The 22,787-nt window shown below is 41.1% G+C and overlaps 1 protein-coding gene across 2 annotated transcripts in view; it reads left to right on the forward strand.

Annotated features, from left to right (window-relative positions):
* The window catches only part of RHOH (ras homolog family member H), a 44,847-nt gene extending 23,182 nt beyond the window's left edge, over positions 1 to 21,665 (forward strand). For both annotated transcript variants that reach the window (XM_057727869.1, XM_057727868.1), the window contains 2 exons: positions 20,125 to 20,247; positions 20,551 to 21,665. In XM_057727869.1, the coding sequence (XP_057583852.1) occupies positions 20,765 to 21,340 (576 nt within the window). In that variant the 5' untranslated portion in view covers positions 20,125 to 20,247; positions 20,551 to 20,764 and the 3' untranslated portion in view covers positions 21,341 to 21,665. The remainder of the gene's footprint in view (positions 1 to 20,124; positions 20,248 to 20,550) is intronic.
* Positions 21,666 to 22,787: the final 1,122 nt, after the last annotated feature.

Here is a 22,787-nt window from a genome sequence, read left to right on the forward strand (position 1 = left end):
AGTACTAGTGATGACTCATGGTGGGGAAGAGCCTGGAATTCAGCTGGGAGAATATCATTAAAATGAGATGGGGTAACAGACATTGCATGTGATAGAGAAAGGAGGCCCCCTCTCTCTTTCTGTGCCCCACAATGCAAAAGGGAGGGGACTTAGTTTACCTACTGATAGTTGACTCTGTGATAGTAAAATTTCCTGGGACCTTATTTTAGAAAAAATAGCAAGTGTGGGGAATTCCCTGGTGGTCCAGTGGTTAGGACTCCATGCTTCTCACCGCCAAGGGCCCAGGTTCAGTCCCTGGTTGGGGAACTAAAATCCCACAAACTGCATGGTGCAGCCAAAAATTAAAAAAAAAACAACAGAAAAAAAGCAAATGCGGGTCTCATTCTTCCAGTTCCTGATTACACACACACACACACACACACACACACACACACACACCCCCCCATCCACCCATGGTCCAGGCTAGTAAAGCCTCGTGGGAAATGAAACACTGAAGACTTCTCTGGGAGGTTTTCAAATTTAATCTTACAAGGTAAGCACTTTGGGGATGATAAACTCAAAGGAAGCGTTCTGATGGATGTCTACATGAGATATGTGAGTGTTAGAAGATACAGGCATAATGTACAGGTGAAGAAGTTGGAGGAAGATGGAATGAGTTTAGAGGATTATCTTCTGATGAATTTTAGTTCACTCTGGAACTATGGACTTGAGAGGTTGGCTAATGCTGGTGTCCTGGGATTTCTTTTGGAAACTTATTATTGTCTCTTGAAAGTAATTTCAGGTGGGCTTGTACCACTAAGGCAAGACTTGGGTAGCCTAGTACATGAAGATGACAGAGTCATCTCCTGAGAAGTTGGATTTATATGAAGAGATTTTTTAAAAAATAAATTTACTTATTTCTTTATTGGCTGCGTTGGGTCTTCATTGCTGCACACAGGCTTTCTCTAGTTGCGGCAAGCGGGGACTACTCTTCATTGTGGTGCGCAGGCTCCTCATTTCAGTGGCTTCTCTTGCTGCAGAGCACGGGCTCTAGGAGCGTGGGCTTCAGTAGCTGCGGCACATGGGCTCAGTAGTTGTGGCTCATGGGCTCTAGAGCACAGGCTTAATAGTTGTGGCGCATAGTCTTAGTTGCTCCGTGGCATGTGGTACCTTCCTGGGGCAGGGATCAAACGCGTGTCCCCTGCATTGACAGGCAGATTATTAACCACTGCAGCACCTAGGAAGTCCACATATGAAGATATATTGATCAGAAAAAAGAGGATTGGTGATCCATGGAAACATAGAAAACAAGCAAATCTGAGAACCGTACTCTGGCAGTGCCCATTCATGCATTGTCAATGGACAGAGAATCTTGGCTAATGGACTTCCTGTATTTTGATCTCATTCACAAGACCATAGAGAGGAAGTGAGCCTTAGGCTAAAGCATGACGTTGACCTTTCTGGTACTCAGTGACAAAAGGAAAGACGTTGCCAAAATTCTAACTGTGGCAACCACCTCTATTACACAAGAAACTTCTTTCCTAGGATCTGAGTTTCTCCAGGAATTTTCCTAGCAATGTTGAGCAAGGTGTTCTAGACACAATCCAAATCACTGGAGTATTCCAAGGTGGCTTTTTTGTTGTCACTGTTTGCTTTGTTTTCACGTGAGTGGTATCTGGAAGAGCTGTGAGGAGTTCAAAACTAGGAAAGGGACTTACAGACCCAGTGAGACCTGCTCCTCTGACAGATGAGGTGACTGTGGTGGGAAGGGGGTCCCGGACTGGCTCAGGGTCATTTCATTCTTCAGGGGCTGATCCTGACCCCGGATCCAGCTGGCCTGTGTCATACTTTCTTGAAAGTGACTGCAGTATCTGGTGAGACTAGCAAATACCATTTCTATCCAGCAAGAAACTGCAGGATGCATTTATATTTTCTTTAATGAAGAGTCATGTGTTACTTTTACAACTCCCTTTTGTTACAGAAGCCGTGTACGTTTTTTGAAGGAAATTTGTAAAACATAGATAAGCACACAAAAAATCTATCATTGCACCAATCAGAGCATTGCTAGCATCCGGGTTTAGCTTCTTACTCCTCTCCCTATTTTTATGGAAACATCAAGATCATGTTACGCATACTGTTTTGAACTTGCTTTTTTTCATGTAACAATGTTGTCATATACTTTGTTCTACATTATTAAATATTTTTCTAAAATAATAAGGAATTTAATGATAAAAGAGGTGTGGTGTGTTTTTCTCCTTTAAAAAGTTATCCTTTCCGGCAAGTTGTCTTGTGTTTAGAAAGTTCAGACAAATGAGGGCAAAAATGAACAGAAATGGCAAGTCCATTGCACAGGGAGTGTGTTTTCTGGAAGTCCCTGATGCTAGAAACTGATTTACGATTAGGCCTCCTGGTTTCATACATGTTGATAATAGCTGTGAGGAGGTGTGAGAGTTGGCATAAAGGAAAACACCAAACTCCAGATAGGAGCTCTGGATAATCTAGGGAGAGCCCTAAGTTACCCTGAGCAGATATTCAATAGTTATCCAGTCCCTCTCCCTGCTAGGACCTGGTCATTTTAACGTTGTGGGGAACGCTTTTATAAGGGCTGAGAATTTCTCAGTGTGGACATTTGGGAGGCAAATGGTGATGTGGCCAATGGCTGCTTTTTTTTTTTTTTTTTTTTGGTCGAGGAAAGCCATGAGGATGCCTTAGAGAACTGAGGGACTTTGTGGGGTCTACGTGACATTCCCCTTTGGGCCTTCCTGCCACCTTGGCTGCCTAGCTGTTCTGCTGCTGAAGTCTGTAAAGGGGCTGGGTGTTTTCTCCAGCTGGCCTCTGAAAACTCTCTGAAGTGCAAGGTGTTCGCAAGTTCTTTCTGTCACAGGTTAGGCCAGTGGACCCTAGATTGGGCTGGGACATGGTCTCAGGAAGAGAAGCACAGTTCTGTTTCTATCTTGTGTACAGCTAAGATGGCTGAAACTGAACGCTGTGTTGACATCAGACCTGCTGGCACCCCTTGTGCTTGCTTGGCTCACGCGCCCAGGCGGAGAGCTTCTTAGCGCCCATGCCTCTGGGTCAGAGTAGGGGGTGGAGAAGGAAGGACAAGCGAGGGGAGGCGAGAAGAAAAGCCCAGGAGCAGGGAAAGGGCATCTGTGGCAGGAGGCTTGAGTCCTCTGCCCCTTCACACTCTTTTCTGTTAACATCTGCTCTCAAAGCAGCAGCAGGGTTTGAGAGCATTAACTCTAATTTTGAAAAAAGTTCTACTGTGGGTAAAATGTCCAACAGCATTGCATGCTACAGAGAAATCATTCATGAAAGGAAGAGCCCATCAAAATGGCAAACTTCATTTTTTTTTAAGCTCTTTATTGGAATATATTTGCTTTACACTCTTGTACCAATTTTTGAGATACACCAAAGTGAATCAGCTGTAGTTATGCATATATCCCCATATCCCCTCCCTCCCGCGACTCCCTCCCACCCTCCCTGTCCTGGCCCTCTAAGGCATCACCCATCATCAAGTTGATCTCCTTTTGTTGCAAACTTCATTTAAAAAAATTTTTTTTTATTTTTATTAACTTTATTTATTTATTTATTGCTTTGGGTGTTTGTTGCTGCCTGGGCTTTCTCTAGTTGCAGAGAGTGGGGGCTACTTCTCGTTACGCTGAGCGGACTTCTTATTGTGGTGGCTTCTCTTGTTGCGGAGCACAGGCTCTAGGCACACAGGCTTCAATAGTTGTGGCTCGCAGGCTCTAGAGCACAGGCTCAGTAGTTGTGGCGCACGGGCTTAGTTTGCTCTGTGGCATATGGGATCTTCCCAGCCCAGGGATTAAACCCGTGTCACCTGCCTTGGCAGGTGGTTTCTTAACTGCTGAGCCACCTGAGAAGCCCTGGCAAACTTCATTTTTGTCTTATTTTAAGAAACTGCCACAGCTACCCCAGCCTTCAGCAACTATTACCCTGATCAGTTAGCAGCCATCAATGTGGAGTCAAGACCCTCCATCAGCAAAAAGTTTATGAGTTGATGAGGACTCAGATGATGGTTAGCATGTTTTAGCAATAAAGCCTTTTTTAGTTAGGGCATGTACATTATTTTTAAGACATAATGCTATTGCACACTTAATAGGCTAATAGTGTAAACATAACTTTAATATGCACTGGGAAACCAAAAAATTCATGTGACACTTTATTGCGATATTTGATTTATTGTGGTGGTCTGGAACCCGAACCCGCAGTATCTTTGAGGTATGCCTGAAAATCTGCTGATAAAGAAAAAATTAAATAAGAAAAGCATCAGAGAGTATAGAATAGTATGCTGTAGTTTGTATATTAAAAAAAGAGCGAGAGTGTGTGTTATGGTCATTACACATATGCATTCGTGCATATATGTTTGTGAATACGTGTCATAATAGCTTTGGGAAAATGCATGAAAAACTTAATACAATGATTGCCTCTGGGAAAATGGCTGGGGGCCCTGGAGGGCAGGCAGAAAAGGAACGCATATTTTTCACTTTTGTACTCTCTGAATTTTACTGTAGGCATGTATTATATTAACTATTCAAAAAGGTAAACATAAAAACATTGAAAGATTACATGTGAGCTCAAATAAGGGAGAAAAATAACGCTTACAAGGAGTTTCTGGAAGGCCTCCTGGAGGAGGTAACATCTGAGCTGGGCTCTGGGACAGGTAGAACTTTACCACGAAGGGTCAGAGCAGGGAAGATCTTATTTCAGGAGATGAGAGCAGCACACTTAAGATTACTGAGTGAGGAAAGGCAGGGAGAGTTTGAGGGATGTTACATAGTCCCGAGGCAAAAATATCTAGGTGAAGTGGGGATGGGGAAGAGGAGAAAGGTAAGGAGAGAGCCGGTGGGAAGGAGGTTATTTTATACTTACTGTGGAGTAATGAGCCATTTACAAATTGGCCCCAGTGTTCCTTTCCAAATCGTCTCCTGCCTGTGCTTCAGCTGCAAAAGCCAACTCTCTACCCTCAAAATACAAGACTTTTTTCCCATGCACATCGGGGCACCAGCCCTTCCTCTGTCTGGATGTGGTCCACCAATCCCATTTTCTTTCCCATCTAATACCTACTTCAAATGTCACTCCTTTCTGCCTCCTCCACCCCCACCGCCCTGAAGATTTAAGCACTCTGTCCTCAGCGTTCTCCTGGCATTTTGCATTTAGCTTTATTATGACACTTGTCCATTTACATTTTAATTTTGCGGGGGATGACGCTGAGGTAATTTGTATGCAGAAGGTTGCTTCTTTTCTCTCTAATTTAAGATTTTAGTCTCTAAGGTCCCAGCTATATGAGGCCTTATTATGATGAAGTACTGCCATGCCAGCTGCCTTTGCACAGCCATCGCATACCTCTCCCCAAGAAGTCATTTCTTCTGTAAAGAACAGCCACAACCAAAAAGTGAGGGTCAGAGACATTACTGACATTATTATCTAAGTAGGAAATTTTTTTAAAAAAAACCTCTAGGCCTAATCTAAACTACATTAACATTTTCTTTGTTATTTTCTGTCCCCATTAGGCTCTTTAAAAGTATTCCTAGTTTAAAGCTAATTAAAGGCAGATATCCTGTGATTTTTTTAGGCTTCTATGGATTTGGAACTTAATAGAATATTATGTATGCATAAACAGTGAATTAAACAGGTAAAAAAAGAATTTTGCTCTGGAGTATCTTGATAATTTCAGGGTCCTTATGAACTTGTTTCTCCCAGTTTCTGTAAGTCCTTAATCAGAAGCTGAGCACCTAGGGAGACAGTTAATCCCATTGCTGTGTATTATATCTGCAATATAATCAACATAGAAAGTATATGCATTGATATCCCAAAAGGGGATTTTAAAAACCCAGGAAAGGCTGTGCAAAGTGGTGTTCTTAGGTTGTTCCTCTTCTCCCTTGGATAACTAAGGGAGTAACTGCTGTGCCCTTAGTACAGTTTTATCTGTAGAGGGACATGTATCAGATGAACTAGAATTCACAGCAAGTCTGGTTTTGTCCACCATTGCACAGATACCTTTCCTCTGCTTGGACCCATGACATTCTGGCCATTCTGGGCATTCAAGAGCATCAGACCAGGCTTGTACATTTATTTTTCTACATAAATGAGATTCTTTAATGAATCGTTCAACTTGTTTCCTTTTTCAGTTACTGATATATCATGGGTACCTTTCCTCAAAATACCTACAAGGCTAACCTAATTCTATTTTTTTATTCAAAATATAGTTGACATACAATATTATGTTAATTTCAGGTGTACTATATAGTGATTTGACATTTGCATGCACTGTGAACTGATCACCACAATAAGTCTGGTAACCATCTTTTCCTATACAAGATTATTACAGAATTATTAACAAAACAAAAAACAAAGTTATTGCAGTATTATTGACCATATTCCTTATCCTGTTGTATTACACTCTTGTCCCATTTATTTTATAACTAGAGATTTGTACCTCTTAATCCCCTTCACCTATTTCACACCCCCCATTCTACCCTAATTCTTTTTAATGCTGTACGGAATTCCACTGTATGGCTACAGGAGAATTAATTTAACCACTGCCTTTTGATACCTTTTAGTTATTCTCAGTTCTTTTTTTTTTTTTTTTTGCTGTTGTGAATAATGCTGCCATGAAATGCTTGTACATATGTCTTGACTACTTGTGTAGGTACAAGACAGTGGGTTTAAAGAATTGGAATTTCTTGGTTAAAAGGTATATGCCTTTAAAATTTTGAAAGCTACTGGCAGGGACGTTCCAAGGACATGGGGGTGGAAGGGATCTACCCCATGTACAGGCAGTGAGGGGGTGCATTATCTGTTAAGAATTTAAAGACAGTAATAAAACCATTGTGGGTCTGCTTTTCATTATCACCACGCGCTGGCAGCGATAAAGTTAGCGTAAGTGCTTGGGGGTGTGTACGGATTCCATTAGAGCCGACATTGGGGGTATACTGTGATTCCTGCCCCAATGGCACTACATATTTTCTGATTCCTAAACAGTAGATTAGAATTACAAACTGAGAGCACGATGATTATAGAGACTATGAAACAGAACTTGATTTACTTTAGTTCTGTTATTCTACCTGACTTTTTGGAGTTTTGTGTTTAAATCTAAAACAGTGAAGCAGAGCTCAGATTGCAAAGTGTAATATTTTTGCTCGGTACCTGCACGTTTTAGCTCACACAGGAAATATTTTACTACACTTGAATAATACTTTAAAAATTGAAATTTATCTTTCTTATAAATTGTTGCTTGTTTGTTTTAAAGCTATGGAATGAGTCAAGGAAATAATGACCTTTCCTGACTCTTTCACATTATTACTGAAGCTAATTTTGCCATATAGATGAGGGAAGTTAAAAAATGATCAGCTCTGGGCACCAGAAACACTAAGTGTGCTGCTGGATTCTGTCATATTGCCTTCTACAACGATGGCATTCTTCTGTACATCTTCCAGTGATGTGTGAGAGTGTCCGCTTAAGGGAGAAATATTTCGAATGTTGTCAGAAACCCGGCCTGTGCTAAGAAAGAAGTCACTCACCAGCTGAAAAATGTCCTTCCAGCTCTCCCTCCTCATCTGCTGCCTTTATTTTAGGATTGTGTCTTAATCTGTTCGAGCTGCTGTAACAAAATGCCACAAACTAAGTGGCTTATAAGCAATAGAAATTTATCTCTCACAGTTCTGGAGGTTGGGGAGTCCAAAAGGATGGCTCTGGCAGACTCAATGTCCAGTGAAAGCTCGCTTCCTGATTCACTGATGGTGCCTTCTCACTGCGTCCTCATATGGTGGAAGGGGCTAGGGAGCTCTCTGGGGCTCCTTTATAAGGGCACAAAGTCCACTGATGAGGGTTCCACCCTCATGACCTAATCACCTCTCAAAGGCCCCACCTCCTAATACCATTACCATGAGGGTTAGATTTCAATATATGAATTTTTGTTTTATAAATTTATTTATTTAATTTATTTATTGACTGCGTTGGGTCTTCATTGCTGCACACAGGCTTTCTCTAGTTGCTGCGAGCGGGGGCTACTCTTCATTGCAGTGCATAGGCTCCTCATTGTAGTGGCTTCTCTTGCTGTGGAGCACAGGCCCTAGGCGCGTGGGCTTCAATAGTTGTGGCACATGGGCTCAATAGTTGTGGCTCACGGGCTCTAGAGCACAGGCTCAATAGTTGTGGCACACGGGCTTCGTTGCTCCGTGGCATGTGGAATCTTCCCAGAGCAGGGCTCGAACCTGTGTCCCCTGCGTTGGCAGGTGGATTCTTAACCACTATGCCACCTAGGAAGTCCTCAACATATGAATTTTAGGGGCACACAAGAGTCAGATAGCAGCAGATTGCTTAGTTTCATCAAGGTTGCAAAGGAAGGTAGGCTTCCCCCAGTTGAGAGACAGTGGGAGGGGAGGCTGCTCTATGAGTGGGCTTGGAGGCAAGCCCCCCTCATTCGCTGGTCCTCTTGGGCAAGTTACTTTACTTCTCTGTGCCTTAGTTTCCCCAGCTGTAAAATAACAACAATGGTATCGAGCACATAGTATTGTTGTAATGGGTAATGAGCTAATTTTCATAAAGCACTTCAAACAGTATCTGACCACTGTGTTTATTATTATCCTTCTCTACTAAGGGTCAGGCATGCCGCTAGGCCTGGGAGATAGACTCTTTTTAATTGCCCTAAAAATCTTTGAAACTATGCACTATCCTCCACATTTTACAGTCCTGGTTGTGTGACTTGCCCAAGGTTATGCTGCTAGTCAGCGATAGAGAGGAGAAACTAATCAATACCTTAACGCCACAACCCGGGCTCTGTGCAAATGATGGAATGTCAGCAGTTTTATACGTTGAAGCTGAAAAACTAAATCACCTCACTCCGTGCAGTGCTCTGGGCTAAATACCCAGAACAAAATACCTTGACTTCTTTTACAGTTTGAGCAATCTGTAAATTAAGGGTTTACCTTAATTCTAGAGAATGTTGGAAGCCTTAATGATTGTCTCTAAAGAGTGATGATCTAGCTCTCAAAGGAAGTTAATGAGAAAGAGAACATCTGCTTGAAAAAGAGTTTTGTATTAATACTGGCAGTCATCTTTTGAGTAAAAAGCCACTGATTTGGAATACACATCTAAGCTATCTATAAGGGTGTACATTTTAAAATTAAGGATGGGATATTAAATGTAGATAATATATATTTGAAAAAATACTGTGTAGATGGAAAGAGTGCTGACTCAGTAATCCAGTTTCTGGGCCTCAAGTCAGGCCTCAGTAGCTAAACCACTTCTCTGGGTCTTGGTTTCCTCACGGGAAAATGAGTGGGTTGAATTTGATGACCTTTCAGGTATCTAATCGTGCTAAGTTTCTTTCCACAATTGGGGGACATGCTATTTCACATTCTATTTGGTGGTTGCTCAGTGATGGAGTAATAGAAATTGGGGGAATTACCAGAATTCATGGACACAAATAAAAAACACAAAGAAAAATAGTAACGTACTCATTTAACCAAGAAGGATTAATATCCTTAATCTCTAAAAAGAGTTTTTAAAATCTTTAAGAAATGATGACCACCGTACTAGAAAAGTAGGCAAAGTAGGTGACTTATGAAAGAAAAAATATAAATGGCCAATAAACAGATGAATTTTAATTTTCACTAGTCATAAATGAAATGCAAATGAAAACAGATCAAACTGGCAAATATTATAGCCAATGATGGTAGTGTAATGAAATGAACACTCATATACTACCTATGGAGTACAAATTGATCCAAGTTTTTCATCTTTCTTTTTCCAGTGATTGTGCTCATACCTATTTATGCTAAAGAAATAATTGTATGTTTGTACAAATTTATTTTTTAAGTGTTCACTCAGTGTTATTATAGTAAAAAATTAGAAACAATTTAAATAATAGTTAATTGGGTAAATAAATAATGCTACATTCATATGATGAAATATGACAGTCATTAAAATTATCTTTAAAGGATCTTAATGATATAAGAAATATTTATGATGTAAATGTTAAATAAAAAAAGCAAGATGCCAAACTATATATAAAGTATGAATTAGTTTTGAAAAAAAAAAATGACACACTGAGAAAACGAAACAGGAAAAGGTACACTAATATCTCGCAGCTTCTGGTTTTAGGTGGTAGTTTCTTTTCTCCTTTAGGTAGTTTAGATAGTTCAGTATTTTTTAAATGTTCCATAACGTGTATGAACTACTTTTATAATCAGGAAAAAAAGGTATGTAGAGAAGATCCCGACAAAATGAGGGGAAGAGTTAGCTAGAGTGAGGAGGCCAACTTCAGTCTGATTGGATCAGCAGACAAGGGAGGAAATGTTCACCACTAATGGTTTGAATATGTGTGTTAGTGATGCTGGCGGTGGTGGTGGTGGTTCTGGTGTGGGGGGATGGGGGAACCCTGGGATGTGATGGTTTTCTTCGTTATAGGTGGTGCTTTAGAGCTGCTAGGTGTCTTGGGCTTGGTGGAGGTCTACTCAGATATCAGGTAGATTTCATGTTTTCACAGTAAGTGGGATCAGACGGAGCTACTCTAAGTCTAAGGGGAAAACATAAAATCAAAAAATAGAAACTCTTCACCACCACTTCACCTTTTCAGACAAAAAAGACCCCTAGGGCTGAGGGTCTTCCTCATCCTCAGAGTTACTTTAATTTGTGATCTGGTTTTATGTGGGTAGTCCATTTTCCCTTTAGAGTTTCTTTTCTTTTTCTTCCTTCCTTTCTTTCTTTCTTCCTTCCTTCCTTCCTTTCTTTCTTTCTTTCTTTCTTCCTTTCTTTCTTTCTTTCTTTCTTTCTTTCTTTCTTTCTTTCTTTCTTTCTTTCTTTCTTTCTTTCTTTCTTTCCTTCTTTCTTTCTTTTTTAAGTTATTTTCATTATTACTTTTTGCTCTTTTGCAAAGAGCTAATTCTGCAGAATTGGGGCAAGGATGGCCAAGGGAAGTTAGTGAACGTAGTTATACCAGTTAGGAAGTTCACGTAATATCAAAGTAACTTCAAGAGTATCCTTTGGCTAGAATGTCTTCTAGCCGTGCCCCTTATTTCCCAGAGACAGATAGTGATGTCTTACTGAGGTGCAGGTAGAGCTTGTACTTGAAGCTCAAGGCTTTCTTTTATGCCTTGGCTGGGAATGCTCACCTGGGCACGACTCTTACCCCTTTATCTCTCTTGCACCAGGAGGCAGGCTCTAAGCCTTTGCACCGTCTACCTTTATGCCACTTGTTATTTGATGCTTCGACATTCCTTCAAATATTTGAACAAGTCACTGTGGCATGAAGTAAACTTTTTATTTTTTAGTGATGCTTTTCTGCATTTTCTTTAAAACTAAAGATGAGAATGAAACCACAGCTTGGACAAAATGCTATAGAAAACAAAAGATCCCACCCTTTAAAAGTTTTATCAAGAAAAAATTGAACATATATTAAAATAACGAGAATAGGCTAATATACACCCATGTATCATCATTCAACTTCAACAGTTCTCAATGTTTTCTCAGTCGTATTTATCCATCATCCTTAGTTGTTTTTTTTTTTTTTTTCCTTTTCTGGAATAATCTAAAATAAATCCCAGATGTCATATTCATTTCAGCTGTCAGATAAGGACTTTAAAAACGTATATGACCACAATGCGATTGTCACCTAACAAAATTAACAATAGTTTCTTAATGTCATCAAACACCCAGGCTGTATTCAAACTTCTTTGGATATCTAAAAAAACGTAAAAAACACCTCAAAAACTCTCTCATTGGGAAGAAAAAGAGAAATGGGCTTAAGACATTTGTGAGAGGAGGAATAGTTACTCAGCTTAGCTTGTCTTCTTTCCAAGATAGACCTTTAAAAAAGAACCAGGAGGGGCTTCCCTGGTGGCGCAGTGGTTAAGAATCCCTCTGCGAATGCAGGGGACACGGGTTCGATCCCTGGTCAGGGAAGATCCCACATGCCTAGAGCCTGTGCTCTGTGACAAGAGAAACCACCATGAGAAGCCTGTGCACTGCAATGAAGACCCAACGCAGCCAAAAACAAATTAAAAATAAATAAATATTTAAAAAAAAAAAGAACCAGGAGCCAGAGATAGTACTTCTAGGAATTTTAAACAAATTCAGCTGTTCGGATATAGAAAATTTTTGTCTTTGGACACTGGTGGGGGCTCATAGACATTCTCTAGCCTTAAGGGCCCTCAGATCAGCTTTTTCTGCCTTTTCAAGCCAAACTTAAAAAGTAAAGCAATGCATACAAAGCACTTCAAGATTGTACATGTAGCTCATGCTTTTAAAATGTGTTTTATTTTATTTTAATTTTATTTTAAAATGCCCAGAAGCAAGGAGAAGAAAATGAGAATCAGCTACAATCCCAGGACCATAGACAATTCATCTTAATATGTTGGTATATGCTGCTCTAGACTTTTTTATAACTATGGAATCCTACGGTACATATTTTGAAACCTGCTTTTATCCCATTCAGCTCAGGGACCCTTTTCCTGTGTTAGTTAATATACTTGTACTCTGCTATTTAAAGGGTATCGATTATAGAAATAAACTAGTTATCCAAGAACCACCTGTTCTTGAATCATTTCTTTCCCATTATAAACAATGTAGACAAGAATATGTATGTAACTAGATATTTCATGTCAGAGTTTGTGGAAGAATAAGAACTCTCCTCGCTGCCATCCTTCTTCCCTTCCCACTCATTCTCATCCCTTATAATGTGGCCACAATCCCCCCGGCTCTCCTGGAATCTCTCTGGCACCCAGATCTGAAATACCACACTCTCCCCTCGTCTCACAGACCTGCCTCTCCTCCAGTGTTTGTTTCTTGTTTGCCAGTGGCTCCCTCCCAGGCCCCCAGGCCTCACAATCACCTCACTTTGGGCCTGCATGTCAGCTCTAGCTCTAATAACCTTAAAACAACCCTTTAAGGTAAATAAGTAAATAACAGATATTTCTATAGTACTCACTCTGTGCTACGTACCTTTTTTTTTTTTTTTTTTCTGGCTGCGTTGGGCCTTTGTTGCTGCGCGCTGGCTTTCTCTAGTTGTGGCAAGCAGGGACTACTCTTTGTGGTGCCCGGGCTTCTCTTGTTGTGGATCACGTGCTCTAGGCGTGTGGGCTTCAGTAGTTGTAGCACACGGGGTCAGTAGCTGTGGCGCACTGGCGAATGGGTTTAGTGGCTCTGCAGCATGTGGGATCTTCCTGGACCAGGATTGATCCTGTGTCCCCTGCATTGACAGGCAGATTCTTAACTACTGTGCCACCAGGGAAGTCCCTGCCAGGTACCATTCTGTGTGCTTTATATTCACTGACCCATTTAATCCCATATGACAACTTTGTATGATAGGTATTCTCTGTGTTGCCTATTTACAGTTGAAGAAGCTAAGACTTAGTGACTTTGGAGGCAGCATGGTTTCAGAATCCAGGCTCTTAAACACTGTGCTATACTGCCTCTATTGACAAAGGTACTAAAACTCAGAGAGGTTAAGTAATTCACCCAAGATCACACAGTAAGCAGCAGATGTTGGGGCCAAACCCAAGCTTGCCTGATCCCAGGGTCTGTGCTCTCCTTCTTACCCTGAATTGCCTCTTTTTATTTAGCAGGATTTGTCAGACTTTTTCTATAAAAGGCCAGATAGTAAATGTTTCAGGCTTTGTGGGCCATAAAGTCTCTGTTGCAACTTCGAGTTGTAGCAAGAAAGAAGTCATAGAAAATTTGTAAATGAAAAAGCATGACTGTGTCCCAAAAAAAGGTTATTTATGGACACAAATTTGAATGTCATATGATATGCACATGTCATGAAATACTGTTCTTTTGATTTTTTTTTAACCATGAAAAAATGTAAAAACCATGCTTAATTCGTGGGCCATACGAAAACAGATGGTAGGTTTGGCCCACAGGTGATCCATAGTTTGATGAGTTTGCTTTATAGCATCACTAATTCTAGATGGTTAGATATGCATGTATTTGCCTCTTTGCTTTCTTTCCTTGAACAATTCAGCTTGGGCCCCAAACGTGCACACCCAACTGAGAAAATATGAGTCCTTCCGTAAAAGAAATTCCCTTAGAAAGCAGTTCAGAGACCACATGACCTTCCCTTGAGGGTGCCTCGTGGGGGTTCCACCCCCAACTCCAAGCAGTTTTCCAGAAAATTCCTTTTAATTACTTTGAGAGAGGTTGCAGTAAGTACATTTTCCCAGCAGTTTACTAGTTTTGAGATGAGATTCTAGAGTCTTTAATGGTGCTCTGGGCAGTTACCTGGCTGGCTAGCCTTGTTTTTGACTTTGAACTTGGACCAAATTGAGAACTCTAGACCTGTGGAGACAATCCAATGATTGTGCTCCTGGGAGTGGAAGGGACCAATTAGGGCAAGGACGTGGGATAGAGGAGGGCAAGGTTGCCAGGGTCTCTGCTTGGCCTGGGGTCAGAGGGGCAGGGCTCCTGGCTCAAAGAGGCCTCAGGGCTTAGTGATATTCCATTTAAATTCAAATATAATGGGATTCAATAGTCTTTAGGTTTAGGAATGTAAATATTGCTTAGAACCTTAACTCTGGAGAACATATGATGAAAGCTGCTCACCAGCGTCTTGCAAGCAAACTTTCAGAGTTAAAATCATTTGGAATACAGATAATCTGTGTATAAAAATAAACTGATTTAAAAGAGATTTCCTTTTGTGATTTGGAGGAGAAATTTAATCTTTATTTGTAGCAATTAGAAACGAGCTAAGGGGAATTACTGCAGTAGGGTTGAGAATTAGTGAAATGAACTCTTGCAAGATGAAAAACTTAAGATAAAATATTCCTTGAGAAGATATTCCCTGCAAAGGCAGTAATCTTGTTTTTAAAAATACTTTTTATTGAAGTTTAATCTTTGTACAGAAAAGTGAATACATCATAGGTCTGTAGCCAGAAGAATTTTCACAAACTGAACACACTTGCGGAACTAGCTTCTGAATCAAGACACAACACGCGTGTAAATATCAAGAACTCCTTATTTGTAGGAAGAAAATTGGAGCAGGGACCTGTTTGGAAGGGATGGCTGGAAAAAGTGTCTCGAAAACTGGGTTTGCTTAGGAAGCACGGTTTTACTTGAGATTCCTTGGGTAGGGCAATGGGAATTACGGGGTGTGGGTGACACATGGAGCTGCTGCAGCTTCAGGTTCACACTCTATTTAGGTCTAACTTCGCTCCGGCCATTGCCTCCTGGTGTGACTGTGGCAGAATTTTCAAACCCCTGAAGTCTCTGCCGTTGTGAAATGTTGATCTCCATGAGGATGGCAGCCAGCTTGCTCATGCTGTGCTCTCAGAAAGCCCCAAACAACAGTTTTTTAGAAACAAATAAAACAACGAATAAATAATATATACAGCCCTTAGAAGATGCTCAATAATGTAAATAAAAGTCACAAAATGACCCACTGATCCAGTAATGCCACATTCGTAAATATATTCCCCAAGAAAAATTTTTCCACATAGAAGTAACTTCTGTAAATGCATATATATATATTTAATATGTAAAATGACACTTAATTATTGTGAAATATTGGAACTGACTTAAAGACTGCTAACAGTGGGAACGGCTGTGCAATTATGAATTGTTGAAACAGTGGAAAGCTATTTAGCTAAAACCTGGTAAGTATGTTATGTTGAAAATAGAAAATTTTTTTAATTGGAAAAAAAATGTTTAGAAGATATATACAAGTGTATATCTCTTAGAGAATGAAAACTGAATGTGAACTAATTGGACTGTTAAAGTTTAGAGGTGGCTACACCTTTCCTCTATTAAGTTGCTTAAGATTTTTTGAATTGATTCTCTTTCTCCAGAAGAAAAAGAAACAAAGGGAAACATCCACTCCCTTACCACCTCCTCCTCCCCAATATGTGGAGTCATCCATCCTGAGCAGGGTCTGCTCTTGCTGTGGTGTCCCTGCTAGGCTGTGAAAGGGTTGAGAGAAGGCACTGGCTGGAGTTGCTGAGAAGCATGATAATTTCCTAATCGTCTAAGTGTGTTAGAGTCACAGCAGAAGCAATTTCCTTAATGAATGAATTGGCCGCTGCCAGCAAAAGTCCTTTGCCCAAAACTCTCATAAGAAGGATGACATTTAGATGTATTCTTTATAATTGACAGGCTATCCCTGGCCAATGGCTGCCATGGGTTCATCTTTTTGAAAAAATATAAGGGTTTTATCAGCGTTTTGAAGTAAGCCACCTCAATCAAAGCCCAGATACCTAAAATCTGCAATAATAATCATTAGTCAGTGAGAGTCATAATTTCATCCTAGTTTTATATTATGTTCTATCTTTGTTTTCATATTCAATTTATTTTTTATTCTTTTTTTTTTAAACTTTGGGCTGTGCCACACGGCTTATGGGAATCTTAGTTCCCTGACCAGGGATTGAACCTGGGTCCCGGCAGTGAAAGCTCTGAGCCCTAACTGCTGGACCGCCAGGGAATTCTTTTATTTTTATATTTTTAAAATTATTATTGATATTTTCTGCTCTATTTTGTGAGGGGCTTTCTCACAAGACAATCAAGGGAGTGTTCTCAAATGTACAAAGTCTTGTAAAAATACAAGCATAAATTACTGCTGTGTTGTTATCATTTCCACCTGGTCCTTACAAGCTCCCTGTGAGAAAGGTAGGGCTGCTCTCATTCCAGTTTTTCAGATGAGGGAGAAGCGCAAGAGGACCAACCACTTCAGCAGAGCCTGATGCTGGAGAAGCAGGGGTTATTATGGCAACACAGAGGGGGCATCTGATCTAGCAGTGGGTCAGGTGATCAAAGAAGAGGTAGGAGCTGGAAGAGTGAGTATTCCCAGGCAAACAAAGTAGCACAGAGTGAAGAAACGGTGATAGTGGAGAGTCGGTAGCTGTTAGTTGGGATGAGAACTGAGGATAAAGTGAAAGAAGGCTTTCTTATTGGCCAGCTCTCAGGTCTCCAGAAGATGGAATGGTTTAGGGCGCTTCATCTCCAAGCCTTCCCTTTTGTCTGCCTCTGTGCCTTTGCTATGATAGACACAATTGCCTTTGCAAGATGAAGCCTCCCTGCTCTCTTCCTCTCTCTGTGTGTGAACCATGGGGGCCTGGGGAAGTCATCTTTTCTGTGAAAACAGTGTAAAGAGGAGAGAGGGAAGAGAAATCAAGTTATTGAGATCTGAGAGGCTCTGGGGTTGCAGATCCATTAATTTCAGTCTGATTTAAGTTCTAAAAGGGTCGTTCAGTGCACTGCTCACGATGCTATCTGAAGTCACTCTTGGTAACTCCTCTGTATCAAGCAACGTATAATTGGAGCACCTCTGCCAACTAGCCAGTCGTGAAATACCACTGAAAACCTGCTTCTATTTTTCACCCAGAGGCCCTTTGAGGGAGAATCTCTCTCTTTAGGTGAAATTCCACTGAAGTCAAGCCCATCAATCATCCACCATTATGTGACCCATACTTCCTCCATCGTGAGCACATGTGACACACCATCTGTAGATGATCTGTCGTGTCTATATAGGGTATTGCTCTAATTTGGACCAGAGCTCCTCCCCCAACTCCTCTCTGAGCTCCATATTTAGCCATCTGCTGAAAGCTACACGTCATCAAGTTTTTTTTTTCCCTTTAAGCTCTTTATTGGAATATAATTGCTTTTTTCATCAAGTTTTATCATCTGCCTTTGCTGCTACAGTGCTGCTATGGAATAATGCAGAGGTTTAGGTTCTTGTATACATGGTGGCAGGCAACAAAGCTGTCTCCTTTGGCCTCAGTTTTAAAAGACCCACAGAGAGAGCTAATCTTGTCCACTTTACAATTTGGGAAACTGTGGCCCTGAGAACTGGCTTGATGTGCCTCCTAGTGCCAGAACTGGCTGGGAATGAAGGTCATTTGATCAAACAGAGCCTTTTTCTCCAGTCTGAGTCTTTGGAGCTCTCTGAGTGGCAAAGGTTAGACACAAATTTCTTTGTTCACATTATATTTTTATTTTTATGCCAGAAGAAGAATATGTATTTTGTAGAATATATACATTGTAGTCATGGCTGAGTATAAGACACACAGAGCACCCTTTGCCACAGAAACCCCTTTAATGCTACTTCAATTTCCCCACTGACAACTAATAGTTATTTATAATTATATTTACTAATTACTATTTAACAATGACATTAATAAATAAGGACTATTTGTTGTGTTTTCTATGTGTTGACTATGTACTTATAGTATGTTTACATGATGTAATGCTAAGGATTTTATGTATCTAAGCACATTTAATACTCTCAACACCTCTGTGTTGTAGATATTATCACATCACATTTTACAAAGAGGGACACTGAGGCTTAGGGAGGTTAAGAAACTCTTCTAAGTTTGTGGCATATGTAGTCAGTTGGTCAGTTCAGATTCCATTCCAGATCTACCTGACTTTAGAGCCTGCGTTATTTTTCGTTTTGTTTAATTTATTTTGGCTATGCTGGGTCTTAGTTGTGGCACACGGGATCTTCGTTGTGGCATGTGGGCTTCTTAGTTGTGGCATGCGTGTGGGATCTAATTCCCTGACCAAGGATAGAACTTGGGCCTGCTGCATTGGGAGCACGGAGTCCTACCCACTGGACCATTAGGGAAGTCCCGAGCCTGCGTTCTTAACAATGTTGCCTCATTGACTTCCTTTTGTAGAGATTTACCCAGGAAATTTGGCTTTATTCAATCGATCTCTTAGGAAGATTTTATTTAATAATCAAAAGCCTGACACATGCATGTTTTTTGTAGGCCTGGTCCCGTTACACTTGGGTCAAAATCCAACTTAAAACATGTCTTAAATCTTGGCATTGGACTCAGTAACGAGGGGTCACAAATGCTTCACTTAAATCATCTGTAGGTCTAAGGAGCTAAAGTCGGAGACCCAAGGAGCTCCCAAGGGAACCTTCCTGAAAGGCCTGGTGACAAAGAGGTGTCCAGGACCACCGTATATGAGTGACCCGAGTGAGTCTTCAAACAGAGTCTGGGCGAATATTTGACATCCTAGCCTCTATGCTTGGACATTCAAAAAATAAATAGTAGTAGAAGTATTTTCAATACTATTTTCCAATAGTATTGAAAAATATGGTGCCTGCCCATAGATCCCACGCGCCAGTTTCTGTGCTAAGCCAGACTCTCCACATAATGAATGGTTACAATAATCCCACCAAGAAGGTGCTTTTCTTATTTTCATTTTTATGAAGAAACGAAGGCTCAGAGAGGTTAAGTAACTTGGCCAAAGTCACCCAGCTTATGTGTTGTAAAAATGAATATGTGAAAATCATGTGAATTATTTATTTGATTAACTCACTTGCAAGGGCTATAATGTCTAATAAACAGAGACTGTAGGTGGACAAGGATAAAAATGTCTTGGAAGGGAATGTCTGAATTTAGAAGAGTGATTTTTAAAAATTATGTTTTGAAGCAGACCTATCCTATAGGCCTGTTTTGCATGACTTTACATGTGACCTGTCAGGAAGATTGCCTATGGAGGAGGTTATAAGCCCAAATTGTATTAATAACCTCTACTTTGAAATTTGGTCTGAAAGACCTTTCCTTTGTCTGAAGCTGGGCTGGCCTTGTGATGATGTCCCGCGGCCAATGGGACACCGTCTCCAAGGCTGATCTCATTGTCTGGAGCTCTTTCGTCTGCAGTGAATGAGAATTTATTTGACCCTTTCATGAAATTCAGGTTCCGTCATATTTATGCGGTCCTGTTTAAGTGATAGGCACCAAATATGGTTGCTTTTAAGCAAGTTACTTTGTTTAACCAGGGCCTAGCAGAGTTCCTGATACATAGGTAGCTGTCCAGAAAAGAAAGAAACAATTTTATCCTCACAACATCTCTGAGAAGTGGTTCCTAAATCTATCAAAATCTTGCAGACAAGTAAACTGAGGCTTGGAGATTAAGCAATGTGCTCAAAGCCGTGCCCTTGTGTAGGTAATAGAGTCTGATTTCAGATGCAGAAAATGCGAAGGACAGTACCCTTTCCATTAAATGTATAGCCAATTTTTGGAAAAACCTCAAGGGAAAAACCACAGCAAAGTTTTAGAGTTCTCGTGATTTCTTCTCTCTGACCTCAGCACAAATTCCCATAAGGACAGGCTGATGAATCAATAAATGAAAGGAAGTGCTTATATTATGTGCAGCTCATCACATTGCTCTTTCTTTCAGTTTCCAGGGTGGCTGGGATCCATTAGAAACTGAAGCGGCGGAGACTGCTGTCAGCTGCAGTCCCCACTTCTTGGAGCAGAAGCCAAGAGAGAGCTGTTTGAACACGCCTCCTTCACACATCAGGTTGCTATTGAGGTCTTTTTTCATGTTGCCACCAGAGCAGTTGCTTGTGTTTTTATCGGTGGGCTGATTTCAGAGATCAAATCAGCATCTGCTTCTTGACTGGGTGGGGCTGTGGGTGCAAGTGCTGGGGTATAACAGATCCAAGCTTTCCCTGCTGCGGGTAAGAGTGGCTGAGACAAGCGGGGTCAGGCAGCTGCACTGAGGTGGGCGCCCCGATTAATCAGTTTGCCAATGAGGAAGCATCCTCCGTCATCAAAAAAGGGGGAAAAGACTCACTTTCTCCCCTTCTTTTTCTTGTTCCAGTTGAACCAGCCTTTGGAGGTTTCCGAAGTACCTTGTGTGTCTCCCTTGGATGGGCGGGACGAAGTCACATTCTGCAAATTGCTGTCAGAGGTCCTGAGAACACAAACCCATCTGGTTTTCATTACCCGCGTTGAATGGCATTTGCCTCCGCAGCCCACTGAGGGCTCTTTTCCTCGGGATTCTGAACTTGTAACTAGGACTCCGGGCTGGGAAGATGCTGAGTTCCATCAAGTGTGTGTTGGTGGGAGACTCTGCCGTGGGGAAAACCTCTCTGTTAGTGCGTTTCACCTCGGAGACCTTCCCGGAGGCCTACAAGCCCACAGTATATGAAAATACAGGTGTAGACGTTTTCATGGATGGCATCCAGATCAGCCTGGGCCTCTGGGACACAGCTGGCAATGATGCCTTCAGGAGTATCCGCCCTCTGTCCTACCAGCAGGCAGACGTGGTGCTGATGTGCTACTCTGTGGCCAACCACAACTCCTTCCTGAACCTGAGAAACAAGTGGATTGGTGAAGTCAGGAGCAACCTGCCCTGCACCCCCGTGCTGGTGGTGGCCACCCAGACTGACCAGCGGGAGGTGGGGCCCCACAGGGCCTCCTGTGTCAATGCCATAGAAGGAAAGAGGTTGGCCCAGGATGTGAGAGCCAAGGGCTACCTGGAGTGCTCAGCCCTCAGCAACCGAGGGGTACAGCAGGTATTTGAGTGTGCCGTCCGAACCGCCGTCAACCAAGCCAGGAGGCGCAACAGAAGGCGGTTCTTCTCCATTACTGAGTGCAAGATCCTCTAAACCCCAAAGACTTCACCCGACACTCACTCACTCACCACAAAGACAGAGCAGGCGAGCCAGCAAGGATCGATGCTCTTCCTGGACACGTCCTGAGCAGTGTTTCCTTTCGGATACAGTTGTTGATGAGATTTGGCTACTGGATGTTATTATGAAATACACTCTGCAAATGAACTCTTTGCCCAGTACAATTAGAAGATCCCTTGGGAAACTGTAATGAATATTCCATCTTCGATTAGAAAACCAAAGTGGTCTCCATACTTTTGGACAATGAAGTGAGTTTTCCAAAGAATTCCATATTTAAAGACACATTTTATTTAAATAATAACAAAATGAATAGCACTTGTATATAATTAGTTTTCACACTTGGAAAGTCTTTTCCTTCCTACTCACAAACCGATGTAAGAGAGAAAATACCTTATAGGGCTCTGCTGTATGTTTGTAGCGTTAGTATTTTCACCTGAAGTAGTAATTTGTTGCAACCACTTGCCTGCTAGATTTTATTAGGTAATCAAATTTTAAAATTGCTCTAAACTGATCCTTGCAATTAATTTTCCACCCATTTGTTATTTAGAGTTGTATATAAAATACAGTTCAATGACATAAGATACTTTAATACTGTCTCATGATTTTAAACAGCTATCATTATATGTCTCTGTAATTATTTTTTTAAAAAAGCATTTCTTATGGTTTTGTCTTTTACCCAAAGAACTCCAATTATGAACTAGGTATTCTTCACCAAAACAGATTGAAGGAAAACCTTTCAGGTACAGAATCAGACTGCTTCAAATGATAGAAGCAGAGCTTGGAACAGATGTGAGGAAGTCTTACTTTCATTTCAGAGTCTGTTGCACTTGGCCTGCTTCTTCAGCCACTGGGGTTCCTAGCTGGTTGTAGGTCTTGTGAGAGAGCAGGCTCAAAGTCTATATAATGGTGATTTAGCAGATTTGTTATTTGAACTCTAAACTGAGCTGGCATGGCAACATAAGTTATTAATTTTAGGATCTAATCAGAATAACTGGGCTGCTGTCTCCATGTATATGTATGTATTTAAGGGAAAAAAGGGAATTTATAGCTTTTACTATTTCATGAATATGAGACACCTGAGTGGAAAAAAAATCACAAATTCCAAGCACAGGGAACAGGAAAACTATATAGCAATTGCTTAGATAATAAAAAGTTACCAAGGGAAATACTGAATCAATAGGGACCCCCCCACCCCCACTCCCACCACCATCCACCACCATTCTAATAGCTTAAAAGCAATGATATTGACCATCTGTTGGAGTTAAGAACACAGGACTATGTAACTTAAGAAATTATGAAGGCTGGAACCCAAGTGTTTCATTTACTCCCCTAATCAAATAAAACCTAGAAGTACTCTGAACTACATTTATTAAAGTACATCATTGTCATGGTGTAACATGCCATTATACCCCGATGATAAGGC

Source organism: Hippopotamus amphibius, chromosome 3 (genome assembly GCF_030028045.1).
Source record: "Hippopotamus amphibius kiboko isolate mHipAmp2 chromosome 3, mHipAmp2.hap2, whole genome shotgun sequence".
NCBI classification, from domain to species: domain Eukaryota; kingdom Metazoa; phylum Chordata; class Mammalia; order Artiodactyla; family Hippopotamidae; genus Hippopotamus; species Hippopotamus amphibius.